The sequence below is a fragment of the Mustelus asterias genome, chromosome 2 (assembly GCF_964213995.1).
Source record: "Mustelus asterias chromosome 2, sMusAst1.hap1.1, whole genome shotgun sequence".
Classification (NCBI taxonomy): Eukaryota; Metazoa; Chordata; class Chondrichthyes; order Carcharhiniformes; family Triakidae; genus Mustelus; species Mustelus asterias.
The window spans coordinates 144,852,986-144,870,391 of NC_135802.1; the positions used below are offsets into that span (position 1 = coordinate 144,852,986).

At 44.6% G+C, this 17,406-nt stretch overlaps 1 protein-coding gene across 1 annotated transcript in view; it reads right to left on the reverse strand.

Moving 5' to 3' along the window:
• LOC144481149 (collagen alpha-6(VI) chain-like) overlaps window positions 1–17,406 on the reverse strand; it is a 148,721-nt gene that overhangs the window by 29,060 nt on the left and 102,255 nt on the right. Inside the window, exons 27-28 of the mRNA XM_078200727.1 lie at window positions 10,564–10,626; window positions 2,096–2,158 (exon numbers count right to left, since the gene is read on the reverse strand). Of these exons, the coding sequence (XP_078056853.1) occupies window positions 2,096–2,158; window positions 10,564–10,626 (126 nt within the window). The remainder of the gene's footprint in view (window positions 1–2,095; window positions 2,159–10,563; window positions 10,627–17,406) is intronic.

The following is a 17,406-nucleotide window of genomic DNA, read 5'->3' on the forward strand; positions in this document are numbered from 1 at the left end:
AGCTGTTAAATTAATTGGACAGAATGGTAGCAACGTGCATTTCTATAGCACCTTTAACAGTAAAGTGTCACACGGCACTTCATAGGAGGGGAATTAGATAGAATTTGACAACAAGTCACATTGGGAGATATGAGAATAGGTAACCAATGGTTTGTTTAAAGATACAGGTTTTAAGAATATGCATAGGCATGTGCTTAAATTTCTGATTTTTACTCCAATCTCTGCACTGGAAACAAAAATAAACCTCGCGATTACTGTGAAAATACTAAAAAGATGAAAACATGCAATTATTAAATTTGTGTCTTCACCTTTTGTCCTTTTGACCCTGGCATTCCTGGACCTTCACTTCCATCCAAACCCTGTGTAATGTGAAATAGAATACACATCTTTAAACCCCTTGGTGCACCAGTCGCAAGAGATTAATGAAACAAACACATTGATTTGTACAATGTTTTGGTTATGCGCATTGCAGAGAATCCACAGTTTGCAAAGTTAGTTCATTCTATACGGAAAGCACCAAAGTGCACGATCTTTAGATTGCAAGTCAGGTTCAGAAGTCCTCATCTTACAGGATGGCAAAATCAGGACCATTGTGATCGGATGTGTCAAGCTCCATTAGATCCCCCCTTCCAGTCAAATATGACTTAGCACTGGGAGCACAACCTTCTCGACTCAGCACACAGATAGACGCACATACACACTCATAACTGGCACACAAGTAACCATACCCCCATCATTCTCATCCTCTGCCTTGCCTGTTCTCTAAGTGAGTTTGCCAATTCTGAAGAATTTAATGAGGTGCACACACTTACTGATGGTAATTTTGGTTTTGTACAGTAATCTAAAATGGAGGGTAGTGAATCACCTTTGCACCTTTTTGATTTCAGTTGAGTTACATTAACATACAATATCAAATTTGCCTCTAATATATCTAAGATCCATAAAAGCTATCGGCAGGAACAAAGGGCTGGAATGTTACAGAGCTTTTGGGGGATGAACTCGGAAATAGGGGCCAGAATTCTCCCATCCCGCCCGCCATTGCAATTTTAGTGGGCGGGGTGCGGACAATGTGAAACCCCATTGACAGTCGGGCAGGAATATCCGGCTTTTAGACTAGCGCGGCCGGAGAATTCCGCCCAGGAAGTCTGGCAAAACAGTGCTGGAAACAGTCAGGTGGCATGCTCGATGCCTTCCACCACTTTGCCACAGGAAAGTTGGCAGATGACTGTCTGGTGGAACACAATTGAGCCACTTAAGATGCCAGTTCAGAGACTTTAGCTGTTTCCAGTGGCATTTTACCACCAGCAGGGGGTACCTTCACCAGGTGGCAGGACCACAAGGTCAAAATGGCAGCTTCCCAGCAGGCTTCAAGGGACAGGAGGCTTCAGTTATGGCCAGTCTTTGGCATCATGGAGAGAACCCTGACAGCAGTGGCACCCTCATGGAATTGACATCACCTGCAATCAGAGACCACTCCCTCCCCCTCGTTACTGACCCCAGTAACATCCTATACCTCAATTACTTTATTTTAAGGGTGCATTTACATTGCGGCATCCTCTTCTTCCAGCCAATCCCAGCAGCGGCTATCGCTAGCAGTGGCAACGTTGAATCTGCTGAGACAACACTAAGGCTGGGATGATACGGCCGTTCACGCCAGCAGGATTTTCCCATCCCTCTGCAGTGAACAGAGATTTGGCTAGATGCCAAATTCTCTGACTTCGCTGCAGTGGGAGCATGGCACAGACATCGGTAAGATCATGACCATTAATCTTTCATCAACCTCATTCAGCAGCTGCCCTCCTTCAGAAACTCAGGGTAACGTGCAAACCGTCCACAATCCACAACTGCGACTCTCCACCTGGCACAGGTTAACAATGTCCCAAACTCAAACCATACACACCAGGTTAAACCCACAATCAAGACAGATCACTTGCTTTCCTTGGTACATTCGTAGAGGCTCCAAAATCGCAGGGCATCTCCATCTGTTACTTTGACCCTTGTTCAACCAGTTCTGTCTTTGCAGAACATCATTTTATCAACATTAAACCCCAGTATACATGCAAAGCTAACATTGCTGAGGAGGAACCAGACTTACCTGTGGTCCACGAACTCCAACTGTTCCCGGTTCTCCTTTCCCACCAGGGTCTCCAGTTTCACCCTTCAGATAATTTTGAAGTGAGTTATAACATGGTAAACAACAGAACTTTAATCAACATACTTTTTACTTGCTATTATCATTTAGTGCTGTATGTGCAGCAAATAATTTATATTCTTGAACATCGTTAGATTAATTGAAGTTCCACTTACAATGATAGGAAGACAGGCATTTATATAGCATTTTTCAAGACCTCAATGTACATAGAACATAGAACAGTACAGCACAGAACAGGCCCTTCGGCCCACGATGTTGTGCCGAGCTTTATCTGAAACCAAGATCAAGCTATCCCACTCCCTATCATCCTGGTGTGCTCCATGTGCCTATCCAATAACCGCTTAAATGTTCCTAAAGTGTCTGACTCCACTATCACTGCAGGCAGTCCATTCCACACCCCAACCACTCTCTGCGTAAAGAACCTACCTCTGATATCCGTCCTGTATCTCCCACCACGAACCCTATAGTTATGCCCCCTTGTAATAGCTCCATCCACCCGAGGAAATAGTCTTTGAACGTTCACTCTATCTATCCCCTTCATCATTTTATACACCTCTATTAAGTCTCCCCTCAGCCTCCTCCGCTCCAGAGAGAACAGCCCTAGCTCCCTCAACCTTTCCTCATATGACCTACCCTCCAAACCAGGCAGCATCCTGGTAAATCTCCTCTGCACTCTTTCCAGCGCTTCCACATCCTTCTTATAGTGAGGTGACCAGAACTGCACGCAATATTCCAAATGTGGTCTCACCAAGGTCCTGTACAGTTGCAGCATAACCCCACGGCTCTTAAACTCCAACCCCCTGTTAATAAAAGCTAACACACTATAGGCCTTCTTCACAGCTCTATCCACTTGACTGGCAACCTTTAGAGATCTGTGGATATGGACCCCAAGATCTCTCTGTTCCTCCACAGTCTTCAGAACCCTACCTTTGACCCTGTAATCCACATTTAAATTTGTCCTACCAAAATGAATCACCTCACATTTATCAGGGTTAAACTCCATTTGCCATTTTTCAGCCCAGCTTTGCATCCTATCTATGTCTCTTTGCAGCCTACAACAGCCCTCCACCTCATCCACTACTCCACCAATCTTGGTGTCATCAGCAAATTTACTGATCCACCCTTCAGCCCCCTCCTCTAAGTCATTAATAAAAATCACAAAGAGCAGAGGACCAAGCACTGATCCCTGCGGCACACCGCTAGCAACCTGCCTCCAATCCGAAAATTTTCCATCGACCACCACCCTCTGTCTTCGGTCAGACAGCCAGTTACCTATCCAATCGGCCAACTTTCCCTCTATCCCACACCTCCTCACTTTCATCATAAGCCGACCATGGGGGACCTTATCAAACGCCTTACTAAAATCCATGTATATGACATCAACTGCCCTACCTTCATCAACACACTTAGTTACCTCCTCAAAAAATTCTATCAAATTTGTGAGGCACGACTTGCCCTTCACGAATCCGTGCTATCTCGGATTAATCCGCATCTTTCTAAATGGTCGTAAATCCCATCCCCAAGGACCCTTTCCATCAATTTACCAACCACCGAAGTAAGACTAACCGGTCTATAATTACCAGGGTCATTTCTATTCCCTTTCTTAAACAGAGGAACAACATTCGCCATTCTCCAGTCCTCTGGCACCATCCCCGTGGACAGCGAGGACCCAAAGATCAACGCCAAAGGCTCTGCAATCTCATCCCTTGCCTCCCACAGAATCCTAGGATACATTTCATCAGGCCCAGGGGACTTATCGACCTTCAGTTTATTCAAAACTGCCAAGATATCCTCCCTCCGAACATCTATTTCCTCCAGCCTATTAGCCTGTAACACCTTCTCTTCCTCAAAAACATGGCCCCTCTCCTTGGTGAACACTGAAGAAAAGTATTCATTCATCACCTCGCCTATCTCTACTGACTCCATACACAAGTTCCCACTACTGTCCTTGACCGGCCCTAACCTCACCCTGGTCATTCTTTTATTCCTCACATAAGAGTAAAAAGCCTTGGGGTTTTCCTTGATCCGACCCGCCAAGGACTTCTCATGTCCCCTCCTAGCTCTCCTAAGCCCCTTTTTCAGCTCATTCCTTGCTAACTTGTAACCCTCAATCGAGCCATCTGAACCTTGTTTCCTCATCCCTACATAAGCTTCCCTCTTCCTTTTCACAAGACATTCCACCTCTTTTGTGAACCATGGTTCCCTCACTCGGCCATTTCCTCCCTGCCTGACAGGAACATACCTATCAAGGACATCCAGTATTTGTTCCTTGAAAAAGTTCCACTTTTCATTAGTTCCTTTCTCTGACAGTTTCTGTTCCCAACTTATGCCCCCTAATTCTTGCCTAATCGCCTCATAATTACCCCTCCCCCAATTGTAAACCTTGCCCTGCCGTACGGCCCTATCCCTCTCCATTGCAATAACAAAAGACACCGAATTGTGGTCACTATCTCCAAATTGCTCTCCCACAACCAAATCTAACACTTGGCCCGGTTCATTTCCCAGTACCAAATCCAATGTGGCCTCACCTCTAGTCGGCCCATCCACATATTGTGTCAGGAAACCCTCCCGCACACACTGCACAAAAACTGCCCCATCCAAACTATTTGACCTACAAAGGTTCCAATCAATATTTGGAAAGTTAAAGTCCCCCATGACAACTACCCTGTGACCCCCACACATATCCATAATCTGCTTAGCAATTTCTTCCTCCACATCTCTATTACTATTTGGGGGCCTATAGTAAACTCCTAGCAACGTGACCGCTCCTTTCCTATTTCTAACTTCAGCCCATATTACCTCAGTGTGCAGATCCCCCACGAAGTGCCTTTCCGCAGCCGTTAAACTATCCTTGATTAACAATGCCACTCCTCCACCTCTTTTACCAGCTTCCCTACACTTAGTGAAACATCTATACCCCGGAACGTCCAACAACCATTCCTGTCCTTGTTCTACCCACGTCTCCGTAATGGCCACAACATCGTAGTCCCAAGTACCAATCCACGCCCCAAGTTTATCTACCTTGTTCCGGATGCTCCTTGCATTGAAGTAGACACACTTCAACCCACCTTCCTGTCTACCAGTACCCACCCTTGACCCTGATACCTTCCCCAATACCTCACCACCCTCACTGACTTCTGGACTACAACTCCCTTTCCCACTCCCCTGACAAATTAGTTTAAACCCCCCTGAAGAGCCGTAACAAATTTCCCTCCGAGGATATTGGTGCCCCTCTGGTTCAGGTGCACCCCGTCCTGTTTGTACAGGTCCCACCTTCCCCAGAACGTGTTCCAATTATCCACGTATCTGAAACCCTCCCTCCTACACCATCCCTGCAACCACATATTTAACTGCACTCTCTCCCTGTTCCTCAACTCGCTATCACGTGGTACCGGCAACGTACCAGAGATGACCACATGTTTCGTCTTGGCTCTCAGCTTCCAGCCCAGCTCCAGAAATTCCTGCTTTAAATCCCCGTCCCTTCTCTTACCTATGTCATTGGTACCAATGTGCACCACGACTTGTGACTGTTTCCCCTCCCCCTTCAGAATCTGGAAAACACGGTCTGAGACATCACGGACCTTGGCATCCGGTAGGCAACATACCATCCGTGAGTCTCTTTTGCTGCCACAGAACCTCCTATCTATCCCTCTAACTAACGAGTCCCCAATAACTATCGCCCTCCCGCTCTCCCCCTTACCCTCCCGAGCCACAGAGACGGACACAGTGCTGGAGATCCTCTCACTGCGGCTCCCCACTGGTATGTCATCCCCCTCAACCGTATCCAAAGCGGAATACTTGTTGCTAAGGGGAACGACCACCGGGGATCCCTGCACGGACTGCTTCCTCCCAGCCCCTCTCACCGTCACCCATCTGTTTTCAATCCTCGGAGTAACTGTATTCCTAAAGCTTGTGTCTATGGCCATCTCTGCGTCCCTGATGATCCTAAGTTCATCCAACTCCAGCTCCAGTTCCCTAACACGGTTTTGGAGGAGCTGCAGATGGGTGCACTTCCCACAGGTGTAATCAGTAGGGACACTGTCGTCGTCCCTCACCTCAAACATAGTGCAAGAGGAACATTGCACTGCCTGCACACCCATCCCCTCTAGATACCTTGCCAGTACCAGGTAGAAAGTGCAAAAATGAATTCAACTCACCCCTGCTCGCCCTTTCAGCCTAAGCCCTGTGAGCCAAAGTCTTATAGCTCACACTCTGCTTCCCACACACTCCACTGCCCGCTCCCGACGCTGCCTGCTGTATACTGCAGCCTACCTTTTATACTTCACGCGCTTAAAAAACCCTTCCCAGACTCCTTTGCTGCCCACAATGTGTTCAATTAATGAAGTACTTTTGAACTGCAGTCACTGTTATAAAGTAGGAAACACAACAGCCAACTTGTGGACGGCAATTCCCCACAAATAACAATATGCTAAAAAAAAATTATTCATTCATAAGACATGAATGTCGCTGGCTGGCCAGCATTTATTGTAAGAAGTTTAACAACACCAGGTTAAAGTCCAACAGGTTTATTTGGTAGCAAAAGCCACACAAGCTTTCGAGGCTCTGAGCCCCTTCTTCCTGAAGAAGGGGCTCAGAGCCTCGAAAGCTTGTGTGGCTTTTGCTACCAAATAAACCTGTTGGACTTTAACCTGGTGTTGTTAAACTTCTTACTGTGTTTACCCCAGTCCAACGCCGGCATCTCCACATCAGCATTTATTGCCCATCCTTTGTTACCCTTGAGAAGGTGGTGAACTGTGTAGCTTGCTAGGCTATTTCAGAGGGCAGTTGAGAGTCAACCACATTGCTGTGGCTCTGGAATCACATGTAGGCCAGACCAGGTAAGGACGGCAGATTTCCTTCCCAACAGGACATTAGTGAACCAGATGGGTTTTTCCGACAATCAACAATGGTTTCATGATCATTAATTCCTTAATCCAAGAATTTTTTTTATTGAATTCAAATTCCACCATCTGCCATGGCGGGATTCGAACCCAGGTCCCCAGAACACTAGCTGAGTTTCTGGATTAATAGTCTAGTGATAATACCACTAGGCCATCGCCTCCTTGTGAATGATCAGATAAACTCATTTAGTGATGTTGGATGAGGGATAAATATTGTTCAGAACATCTCTGGCTCTTCAAATAATGTAAGAAATCTCACAACACCAAGTTAAAGTCAACAGGTTTATTTGTACAAACGCCACTAGCTTTCGGAACTGGCTGTTCCTTCGTCAGGTGGGTGGGAGTTCTGATCACAACAGGGCATACAAAGACACAAACTCAATTTACATGAATAATGATTGGAATGTGAGTCTTTACAGCTAATCAAGTCTTCAAGGTACAGACAATGTGAGTGGAGAGCGCATTAAGCACAGGTTAAAGAGATGTGTATTGTCTCCAGACAGGAAAGTGGAGAGGCTACGACATCTTCTCCGGAGCCTTCAACATGTCATTGATGAAGACGAACATCTCGCCAAGGCCATCCCCACACCCCCACTTCTTGCCTTCAAACAACCGCACAACCTCAAACAGATCATTGTCCGCAGCAAACTACCCAGCCTTCAGGAGAACAGTGACCACGGCACCACACAACCCTGCCACAGCAATCTCTGCAAGACGTGCCGGATCATCGACACGGATGCCATCATCTCACGTGAGAATACCATCCACCAGGTACACGGTACATACTCTTGCAACTCGGCCAACGTTGTCTACCTGATACGCTGCAGGAAAGGATGTCCCGAGACATGGTACATTGGGGAGACCATGGAGACACTACGACAACGGATGAATGAACACCACTCGACAATCACCAAGCAAGACTGTTCTCTTCCTGTTGGGGAACACTTCAGCGGTCACGGGCATTCGGCCTCTGATCTTCAGGTAAGCGTTCTCCAAGGCGGCCTTCACGACACACGACAGCGCAGAGTCGCTGAGCAGAGACTGATAGCCAAGTTCCACACACATGAGGACGGCCTCAACCGGGATCTTGGGTTCATGTCACACTATCTGGAAACCCCATGGCTTGCCTGGACTTGCAAAATCTCACTAACTTTCCTGTCTGGAAACAATACACATCTCTTTAACCTTAATGCGCTTAATGCGCTCTCCACTCACATTGTCTGTACCTTTAAGACTTCATTAGCTGTAAAGACTCACATTCCAATCATTATTCATGTAAATTGAGTTTGTGTCTTTGTATGCCCTGTTTGTGATCAGAACTCCCACCTACCTGACGAAGGAACAGCTAGTTCCGAAAGCTAGTGGCGTTTGCTACAAATAAACCTGTTGGACTTTAACCTGGTGTTGTGAGATTTCTTACTGTGTTTACCCCAGTCCAACGCCGGCATTTCCACATCTTCAAATAATGCCATGAGATCCTTTACTTCTACTCAGCGGGCAGGTGGGGTTTTGTTTTAACATCTCACCCTGCACTCCTTGAGTATTGCACTTAAAATGGCTGCCCAGATTATGTGTTCAAGTCTCGACAATTAAATAGAGTGATTTTGAGAAAAAGGAAAAATTAGTGGTCAAAAGAGAAAACGCTGGAAAATCTCAGCAGGTCTGGCAGCATCTGTAAGGAGAGAAAAGAGCTGACGTTTTGAGTCCAGACGACCTTTTGTCAAAGCTCCAAATTAGTGAGATTGGTATAATTTGTGGCGGTGACTTTTCTTTGTTACCGTAAACTAGCATTGAGATTACTCGCCGGCACTTCCAGTAACTGGCACTTCCTGCATTTTGTTGAACAAGTTTACAGTAACATCAGAAACTAAACAAATCACTTGCTTCCCTAAAGCATTTTATGTCTCGTAGAATCAAATCAAAGTGTTTCACAACAATTCAGCTGTGCAGAAATATGTTGTTTTGTATGTAATAATGGCAGCCAAAATCAGCAAGATATCAGGAATAGCAATGAGATGATCGGTTAGTTTTTGCTGTTAATATCTCCAGACAGAGGAATGCTGGGCGAACTCCCTGATCTCTTTCAAAGAGTCCCATTATCATCCATCTGACCAGGCAGACAGAGTCTCGGTTTCACTTCTGACTCCCCTCAGTATTAATTATGTACTCAGGTGCCTGAGTAGGACTTGAATTTCTGACTCAGAGGAGAGAGTGACACTGACAGAGCCAAAACTAACCAGAGGAAATCTCTCATTTGTTTATGGTGCCATTCCATAAGCAACAGCAGGAGCTCCCCCTCATAAATTTTTACAAGTGGACCATAAAATAAAAGCAAAACACTGCAGATGCTGTAAATCTTAAAATTTAAACAGAAAGTGCTGGATAAACAAGTTTGACAGCATCTGTGGAGAGTCCAATATGACTCTTCTTTGGAACACAGAAGTGGACTATTTGAGTTGCTCTGGAATGAAATGTTGAACATAAATTGTGGTTCAAAAAGTGAGGTCAATGTGCCAATAAAATATGTAATAGTTCTGTATATGTCATGGATACATGTTCTCGAACTTTGCTCCAAAATGCTTTTATATTAAAGCATGAAAAGTTCCAACTTTGGTTTTTAACATGCTTATAACAATAGAGGGGCTGTAGAAACAACGGGATTTCCATTATATTGATCCAGAGTTGAAATGAATTCAACTTTGAATCAGATGTACTAATGACTTTGTAAATTCAGGCAGCACTCCCAGTCAAACTTTGCCATAATTTTGGTTCAGTGTCAGACGATGAAAGGCTTGAGTTCTGCTTCAGGGCAATTGGCTTTTCCAAGTGTTTCGCTTGACCTATTCAGAAATTATTTTTTTTAAGATGTGCAGAAAAGATTTACCAGGATGTTGCCTGAAATGGGAGGGCATTAGCTATGCGGAGAGGTTTGAGAAACTTGGTTTGTTCTCACTGGAACGACGGAGGTTGAGGGGGCGATCTGATAGAAGTCTTCAAGATTATGAGGGGCATGGACAGAGTGGATAGTCAGAAGCTTTTTCCTGGGGTGGAAGAGTCAATTACTAGGGGACATAGGTTTAAGGTGCGAAGGGCAAGGTTTAAAGGAGATGTACGAGGCAAGTATTTTTACACAGAGGGTGGTAGGTGCCTGGAACTCGCTGCTGGGGGAGGTAATGGAAGCAGAGCCGATAGTGACTTTTCAGGGATGTCTTGACAAATACATGAATAGGATGGGAATAGAGGGATATGGTCCCCGGAAAAGTAGGGAGTTTTAGTTCAGTCAGGCAGAATGGTCGGTGCAGGCTTGGAGGGCCAAAGGGCCTGTTCCTGTGCTGTAATTTTCTTTGTTCTATGTAACTATAGACAGAAGAAAGACAATGGGTGGGATTTTGTGGCCTCGTTCATCCTGAGGTCAATGGACCTTTCCACGTTCTGCCCCTCGCCCGCTTCAGATCCCATGGCGGGCAGGGCGGTAAAATTCCAGCGAATATAAGAGATTGTTTCACAAACCTTTTTCCCTTGGAGTCCTTGGCTGCCTTTGGACCCCTGGTAGCCATACAATCCTGACGCACCCTGAAACACAAAGAAATAATGTTAAAAATAACTCAACTGCTGGAGGACAATACCACAACAGCAACTTGTATTCATGATACCTCCAATATGACAAAGTATCCCTAAGTGCTTCACAACGGCATTATCAAATAAAAAATTGACACCGAACCTTTGAAAGAGATATTAGGGCAGATGATGAAAAGCTTGGTCAAAAGGGTAGGTCTTAAAGGAGAAAGTTTAAAGTTTTAAAGTTTACTTATCAGTGTCACAAGTAGGCTTACATTAACACTGCAATGAAGTTACTGTGAAAATCCACTAGTCACCACACTCCAGTGCCTGTTCGGGTACACTGAGGGAGAATTTAGCATGGCCAATGCACCTAAACCAGCACGTCTTTCAGACTGTGGGAGGAAACCCACGCAGACACGGGGAGAACGTGCAGACTGCGCACAGACAGTGACCCAAACCAGGAATCGAACCCGGATTCCTAACACCGTGAGGCACAAGAAGAGAGGCAGAGAGGATCAGGGAAAGAATTCCAGTGCTGAGGGCCTTGGGCAGCTGAAGATGCAGGATAGAATCGTGGATCAATTAAAATGCAACCTGGCCAATAGCCAAACTATTAACCTACTCTCAATCAGTAAAGTGATGGCAGAGGTCATAGCACAATTGTGCTATGAAGCAGCTACCAGGGAGAATGATGGAGGCAGCGTCTAAGAAACGGAGTTTGTGGAGGGCACCTAAGACAATGAGATTCAGTTCTCCCAATATTTTAGTTGGAGGAAATTTCTGCTCACCCAGTACTGGATGTCTGATTAGCTGTCTGACCATATAGCAACAGTGCAGGGGAAAGGTGGTGATGCGGTAGTGCTACATACATGTGGAAACCAATGCTACGTTTTCAGATGATAGGCAACATGTTGATAAGAATTAGGAGGGGGCCAAGGGTAGATTCTTCTGGCCCTCCACAGGTAAGGGTGCAAGAGTGGGAAAGAAAGGCATTGCAGGTGATTATCCAGCAGGTGATTCTCGAAGAATGGAACCGAGGGCAGTTCCAGCTGGACGATGAAGCAGAGCATTGGAACAGGATTGTGTGGTCAATTGTGTCAAAGACAGGTAGAGATAGGTGGGAAGGGATGGTCTATCACAATCAGTTATGGAGACTTCATAAGTGTCATTTCAAATTATGGCAGGGCTGGAATCTTGATGGGAGCAACTCAAATATGGAATTTCAGGAACAAAAGGTCATGGGTCATAAGCCTAAAGAGAGCAAGACAGGAGATAGTTAGCATCCAGAAAAAGACGCCTATGCAGTATGGAATTGTAGGAGAACTTTGGCCTGATGGGCTAGAGGGAGGGAAGCACCATACCATTTACAAAGGAGCTTTTTATAGATTGAGTGATTCTCCTTCCTTGAAGTTATCCACTTCTTGTCACAAAGTTTTGCCGGGCAGAGTTTTACAGTCAGATGTTTACATTAGTAGGAGAGACTAGGATCTGAGGGCACAGCCTCAGAATAAAGGGACAACCCTTTAGAACCAAGGTGAGGAGGAATTTCTTCAGCCAGAGGGTGGTGAATCTGTGGAATGCGTTGCCACAGAAGGCTGTGGAGGTCAGGTCATTGAGTGTATTTAAGACAGCGATAGCTAGGTTCTTCATTGGTGAGGAGATCAAAGGTTATGGGGAAAAGGTGGGTGAATGGGGTTGAGAAACGTATCAGCCATGATCGAATGGTGGAGCAGACTTTATGGGCAAATGGCCTAATTCTGCTCCTATATTTATGGCCTAATGGTCAGGTACATTCATTCCCTGTTCCATAATCTAATTCTTCAGCTAAGTTTCTTGTTGCTCGATTTGGATAGAACTTGTAATACTGATACCAATTAGATGATCACTCAAATTGCTTTGTACTCCCAGCATAAATACTTTTGTATCTTCTGTTTGAATATCTGCCTTACTGCTCTTCTGATTTGAATGGCCTGGGTGGAAAAGCTTCAGAAAATCCAACCTCTGCAGCTGAAGTGTTAGCCAAGAGTTGGAATAAAACATTCAAAACATAACAAGAACAACTTTTATTGCAATTGGTTCACCAAGAGTTTATGAATAAGAAACTTAATCTTAGGAAATGGACATTGCTGTTAAAACTAGCACTCATTATCCACCCCTGACCCCCTTCAGAATAGGGATAGTGGGTCTCTCTCGAACTGCTCCATCCTGTGGTTTCTGTTGAGTAGGCAGTTCCAGAAATTTAATCAAACAACGATAAAGGTGCATTGTATCAAGTGTATTGGTCAACTATTCCTCCCCTTTCTTCATCTCAAAGAGAAAACATTTATTTATCAGTGTCACAAGTTACACTGTAATGAAGTTACTGTGAAAATCCTTTCGTCGCCACACTGCAGCGCCTGTTCAGGTACACTGGGGGAGAATTTAGCTTGGCCAATGCACCTAACCTGCAGTCTTTTGATCTGTGGGAGGAAACCAGAGGACCTGGAAGAAATCCACACAGATACAGGGAGAGCGTGCAGACTCCACACAGACAGAGACCCAAGCCGGGAATCAAACCTGGGTCCCTGGCGCTGTGAGGCAGCAGTGCTGACCACTGTGCCACCGTGCAAGCGTACATTGGTGTCTGCAATCTAGTCTTTTGTTCTAACAGACATCAATTAATGAGGCCCGAGTTGCCCTGTCTCCACCTCCTCCTTGACAGATAGAAGCAGAACTTGCTCAGGAACCTTTCTTCTGCCCTCTTACGCACTTTTGCCATTTCCAGAATGTTTCACCAGCAGTGAAAGGAGATGTTAAAGCATTGATCCATACCTAGACAGGCATATTCTACTGTTAAGGAAGTAACAGAAATACTGTCCGTACTTCAACTCACACCAAGTTCCATTCACCCATCAACCCTGCGCTTGCTGACCTACACTGGCTCTCAGCCTTGTATTTTGGCTCTGAGACCTGGAGTTCACTCCCGAAACCTCTCCACGTCTCACTCTCCTCCTTTAAGATGCTCCTTAAAAAATGTACAACCTCTGACCCAGTTATTGCTCACCTGCCCAGTTACCTCCTTATGTGACTCAAGTTCTGCCTCATTATGCACCCGGGAAGTGCCTCAAGAAGTTTTACCATGACAAAGGGGCTATATCAATGCAAGTTGTTGTTATTGCATAGATTTTCCATCATTTACGCTATTGAAATATCGGTATAAACTGTAGTTACGTTTTCGACCTGGGGCCTGTTGGTTTCATAATGTGGCTTGTAACATGCGGCTAGTGCCCTAATAGTATCGAAGGGAGCAGTGAAAAAAGCAGTTTACTCAGAGCCGCTGTCATTTTCCCACCACTGGCTACATAGCAGAAATTTAAATGTTACAGGATGAGACAGTAAGTTTTCACATTAGCATGACAGATAGCATGATCTGTTGGCAGAGCTTTTCAAAAGGGGCTGTCAACTGCTAATATATCAACAAATACTTGTCCAAAAGGAATACATCTCCGCCCTTTGGGACCCATTAGTTCCTCGGAGGTCAACCTAGAGTCAGCCAGGCATTTTCATTTTTAACAGTATGAATATCATCTGTTTGTTTTTCCACCACCACTGACAGCCCACTTCACTAACAATCTCCAGAAGAAATAGTAGTTCCAAATGTGATGATTTACTGCTGATGAAAAGAAAGTTGTTATTCCAATTTAGCAGGCATGGATCAGATGACTACTTCCCTCCCCAGCCTGGTTTTACCCTCCAATGAAGCCAATGGAAACTGAGGGATGGATTTACGGCCCCTGCACTGGACATGTTTTCACCAAGGGGTGGGCGGGCATGCACAATTTGATGGATGGGAGCCCATGGCTTTACCGGTCAGGTTACCATAATACAGGGGGTGGGTAGGGCACCCACTAGCCTTAGGCCTACTGAGACCCTTAAGTGGCTAATGAATGCGACTGGCCTTTTTAATGGGGGTAAAGGCATAAAAAGACTGCTTGAATCAAAATCACCAGGTCACAATTATACTTTTCCCCACATTCCTGCCGAGCCCCAGGTTATGCAAACCTTTTCCCTTTATAGCCTCAAGCTATGTTACTTACATACACACACATGTAGATACGGCACGGTGACACATTGGTTAGCACTGCTGCCTCACAACAACGGGGACTGGATTCAATTCTTTGGCTGACTGTGTGAAGTTTACATGTTCTCCCTGTTTGCGTGGGATTCCTCCCGGTGCTCCAGTTTCCTCCCACACTCCAAAGAGAAGTAGGTTAGGTGATTTGGCCATGCTAAATTGCTCCTGAGAGTCCCAAGATGTGTAGGTGAGGGCAATTAGTGGGGCAAATACGTGGGGTTAATACGTGGGGTTATCGGGATAGGACCTGGATAAGATGCTCTGTTGGTGAGTCTGTGCAGACTAGATGGGCCGAATGGTCTCTTCTGCAGTGTAAGGATGATATGACCTTCTATGATCTATGGATTAGGAGGAGTAGGCCACACGTCCCCCCGAGCCTGCTCCACCATTCAAAAAGATCACGGCTGATCTGCTTGCAACTTCAACTTCACATTCCCCACCTACCCATAATAACACTTCACCCCTAAACTGATCAAGAATTCATCTACATCTGCCTTAAAAATATTCAAAGTCTCTGCTTCCACTATCTTCTGAGGAAGACAGTTCAAAAAACTCACGACCCTCTGAAAGGAAAAATTCTCTTCATCTCTGTTTTAAATTAGTGACCCCAATATTTTTAAACCACGACACCTAGTTTTAGATTCTCCAATAAGGTGAAACATCTTCTCTATATTCATCCTGTCAAGACCTCTCAGGATCATATATGTTTCAATCAAGTCACCTCAGCTGATACAAGCTTAGCCTCACCATCCTTTCCTCATAAGGCAATCTGTCCATTCCTGGTATTCGTCTAGTAAACATTCTCGAAACTGCTTCTAACGCATTTATATCCTTCCTTAAATAAGGAGACCAATATTATACACAGCACTCCAGATGTGGTCTCATTAGTGCCCAATGTAACTGAAACATAACTTCCCTACTTTTGTATTCAATTCCCCTCACAATAAGTTATAACATTCTATTAGCTTTCCTAATTACTTGCTGTACCTACACTCTAAGCTTTTGCGATTCATGCATCAGGATCCCCAGATCCTTTTGCATTTGCAACCTCTCACTGTTTAGATTATATGATAATTTATTCTTCCTTCCAAAACGGGCAATTTCAAATTTTCCCACATTATACTTCATTCGTCAGATCTTTGCTCCCTCACTTAGCCTATCTATAGCCCCTTGTAACTTCCTTATGTTTTCTTCACAACTTGCTTTCCAATGTATCTCTGTGTCTTCATTAAATATAGGAACTATATCTTTGGTCCCATCATCCAAGTCATATTAAATAAGTTGTGAAAAACAAGCCTTGGCACTGATCCCTGTGGCACACCACTTATTAGATCTTGCCAACCAGAATCTTCTATTCATGCCAATATGTTACCCCCTACATCATACGCTTTTACCTTCCGCAATAACCTTTGATGCGGCACCTTATCAAATGTCTGCTGGAAATCTAAGTACAGTACATCCTCTAGTTCCCCTTTATCCACTGCACATGTTATGGGCGGCACGATACACAGTGGCTAGCACTGCTGCTTCACAGCGCCAGGGACCCGGGTTCAGTTCCTGGTTTGGGTCACTATCTGTGTGGAGTTTGCATGTTCTCCCCGTATCTGCATGGGTTTCCTCCGGGTGCTCCGGTTTCCTCCCACAATCTGAAAGACATGCTGGTTAGGTGCATTGACGCGAACAGGCGCCGGACTGTGGCAACTAGGGGAATTTCACAGTAACTTCATTGCAGTGTCAATGTGAGCCTTACTGGTGACTAATAAATAAACTTTACTTTACTGTACATGTTACTTCCTCAAAGTACTCCAATAAATTGGTTAAATATGATTTCCCTTTCACAAAACCTTATTGACTCTGCCTAATTGCCTTGAATTTTTCTAAGTGCCCTGCTATGACATCTTAAATAATAGCTTCCAGCATTTTCCTTATGACAGATGTTAAGCTAACTGGCTTAACGTTTCCTGTTTCTGTCTCCCTCCTTTTTTGAATAAAGGATTTACATTCAAGATTTTCCAATCTAATTTTCCCTGAATTTAGTGAATTTTGTAAATTTAAAACAAAGCATTAGCCACTTCTATTAAAACCTAAAGATGAAGTTAATCATGACCCAGGGAACTCAACATCCCAGAGCTCCAGCAATTTACTTAGTACTTCCCTAGTGATTGTAACTTTCCTGCATTCCCTCCACTCCCCTTCCATTTTCTGATCTATGGTTATTAATGGGATGTTACTTGTCATAGAATCATAGAAACCCTACAATGCAGAAGGAGGCCATTCGGCCCATCGAGTCTGCACCGACCACAATCCCACCCAGGCCCTACCCCCATATCCCTACATATTTACCCGCTAATCCCCCTAACCTACATATCTCAGGACACTAAGGGGCAATTTTTAGCATGGCCAATCAACCTAACCCGCACATCTTTGGACTTGTATCTTCTATAATGAAGACCAATGCAAAATACCTGTTCAATTCATCTGCCATCTCCTTATATTCCATTATTAGTTCCTCAGAGTCACTTTCTCTAGAACCAATGGTCATTTTATTAATTCTTATTTAAAGAATTATACTAATGCTTAATATCCATTTTTATATTTCTAACTAACTTTCTCTCGTGCTCTATTTTTTCCCTCCTTATTAATCATTTAGTCTTTCTTTGCTGTTCTTTATATTCTGT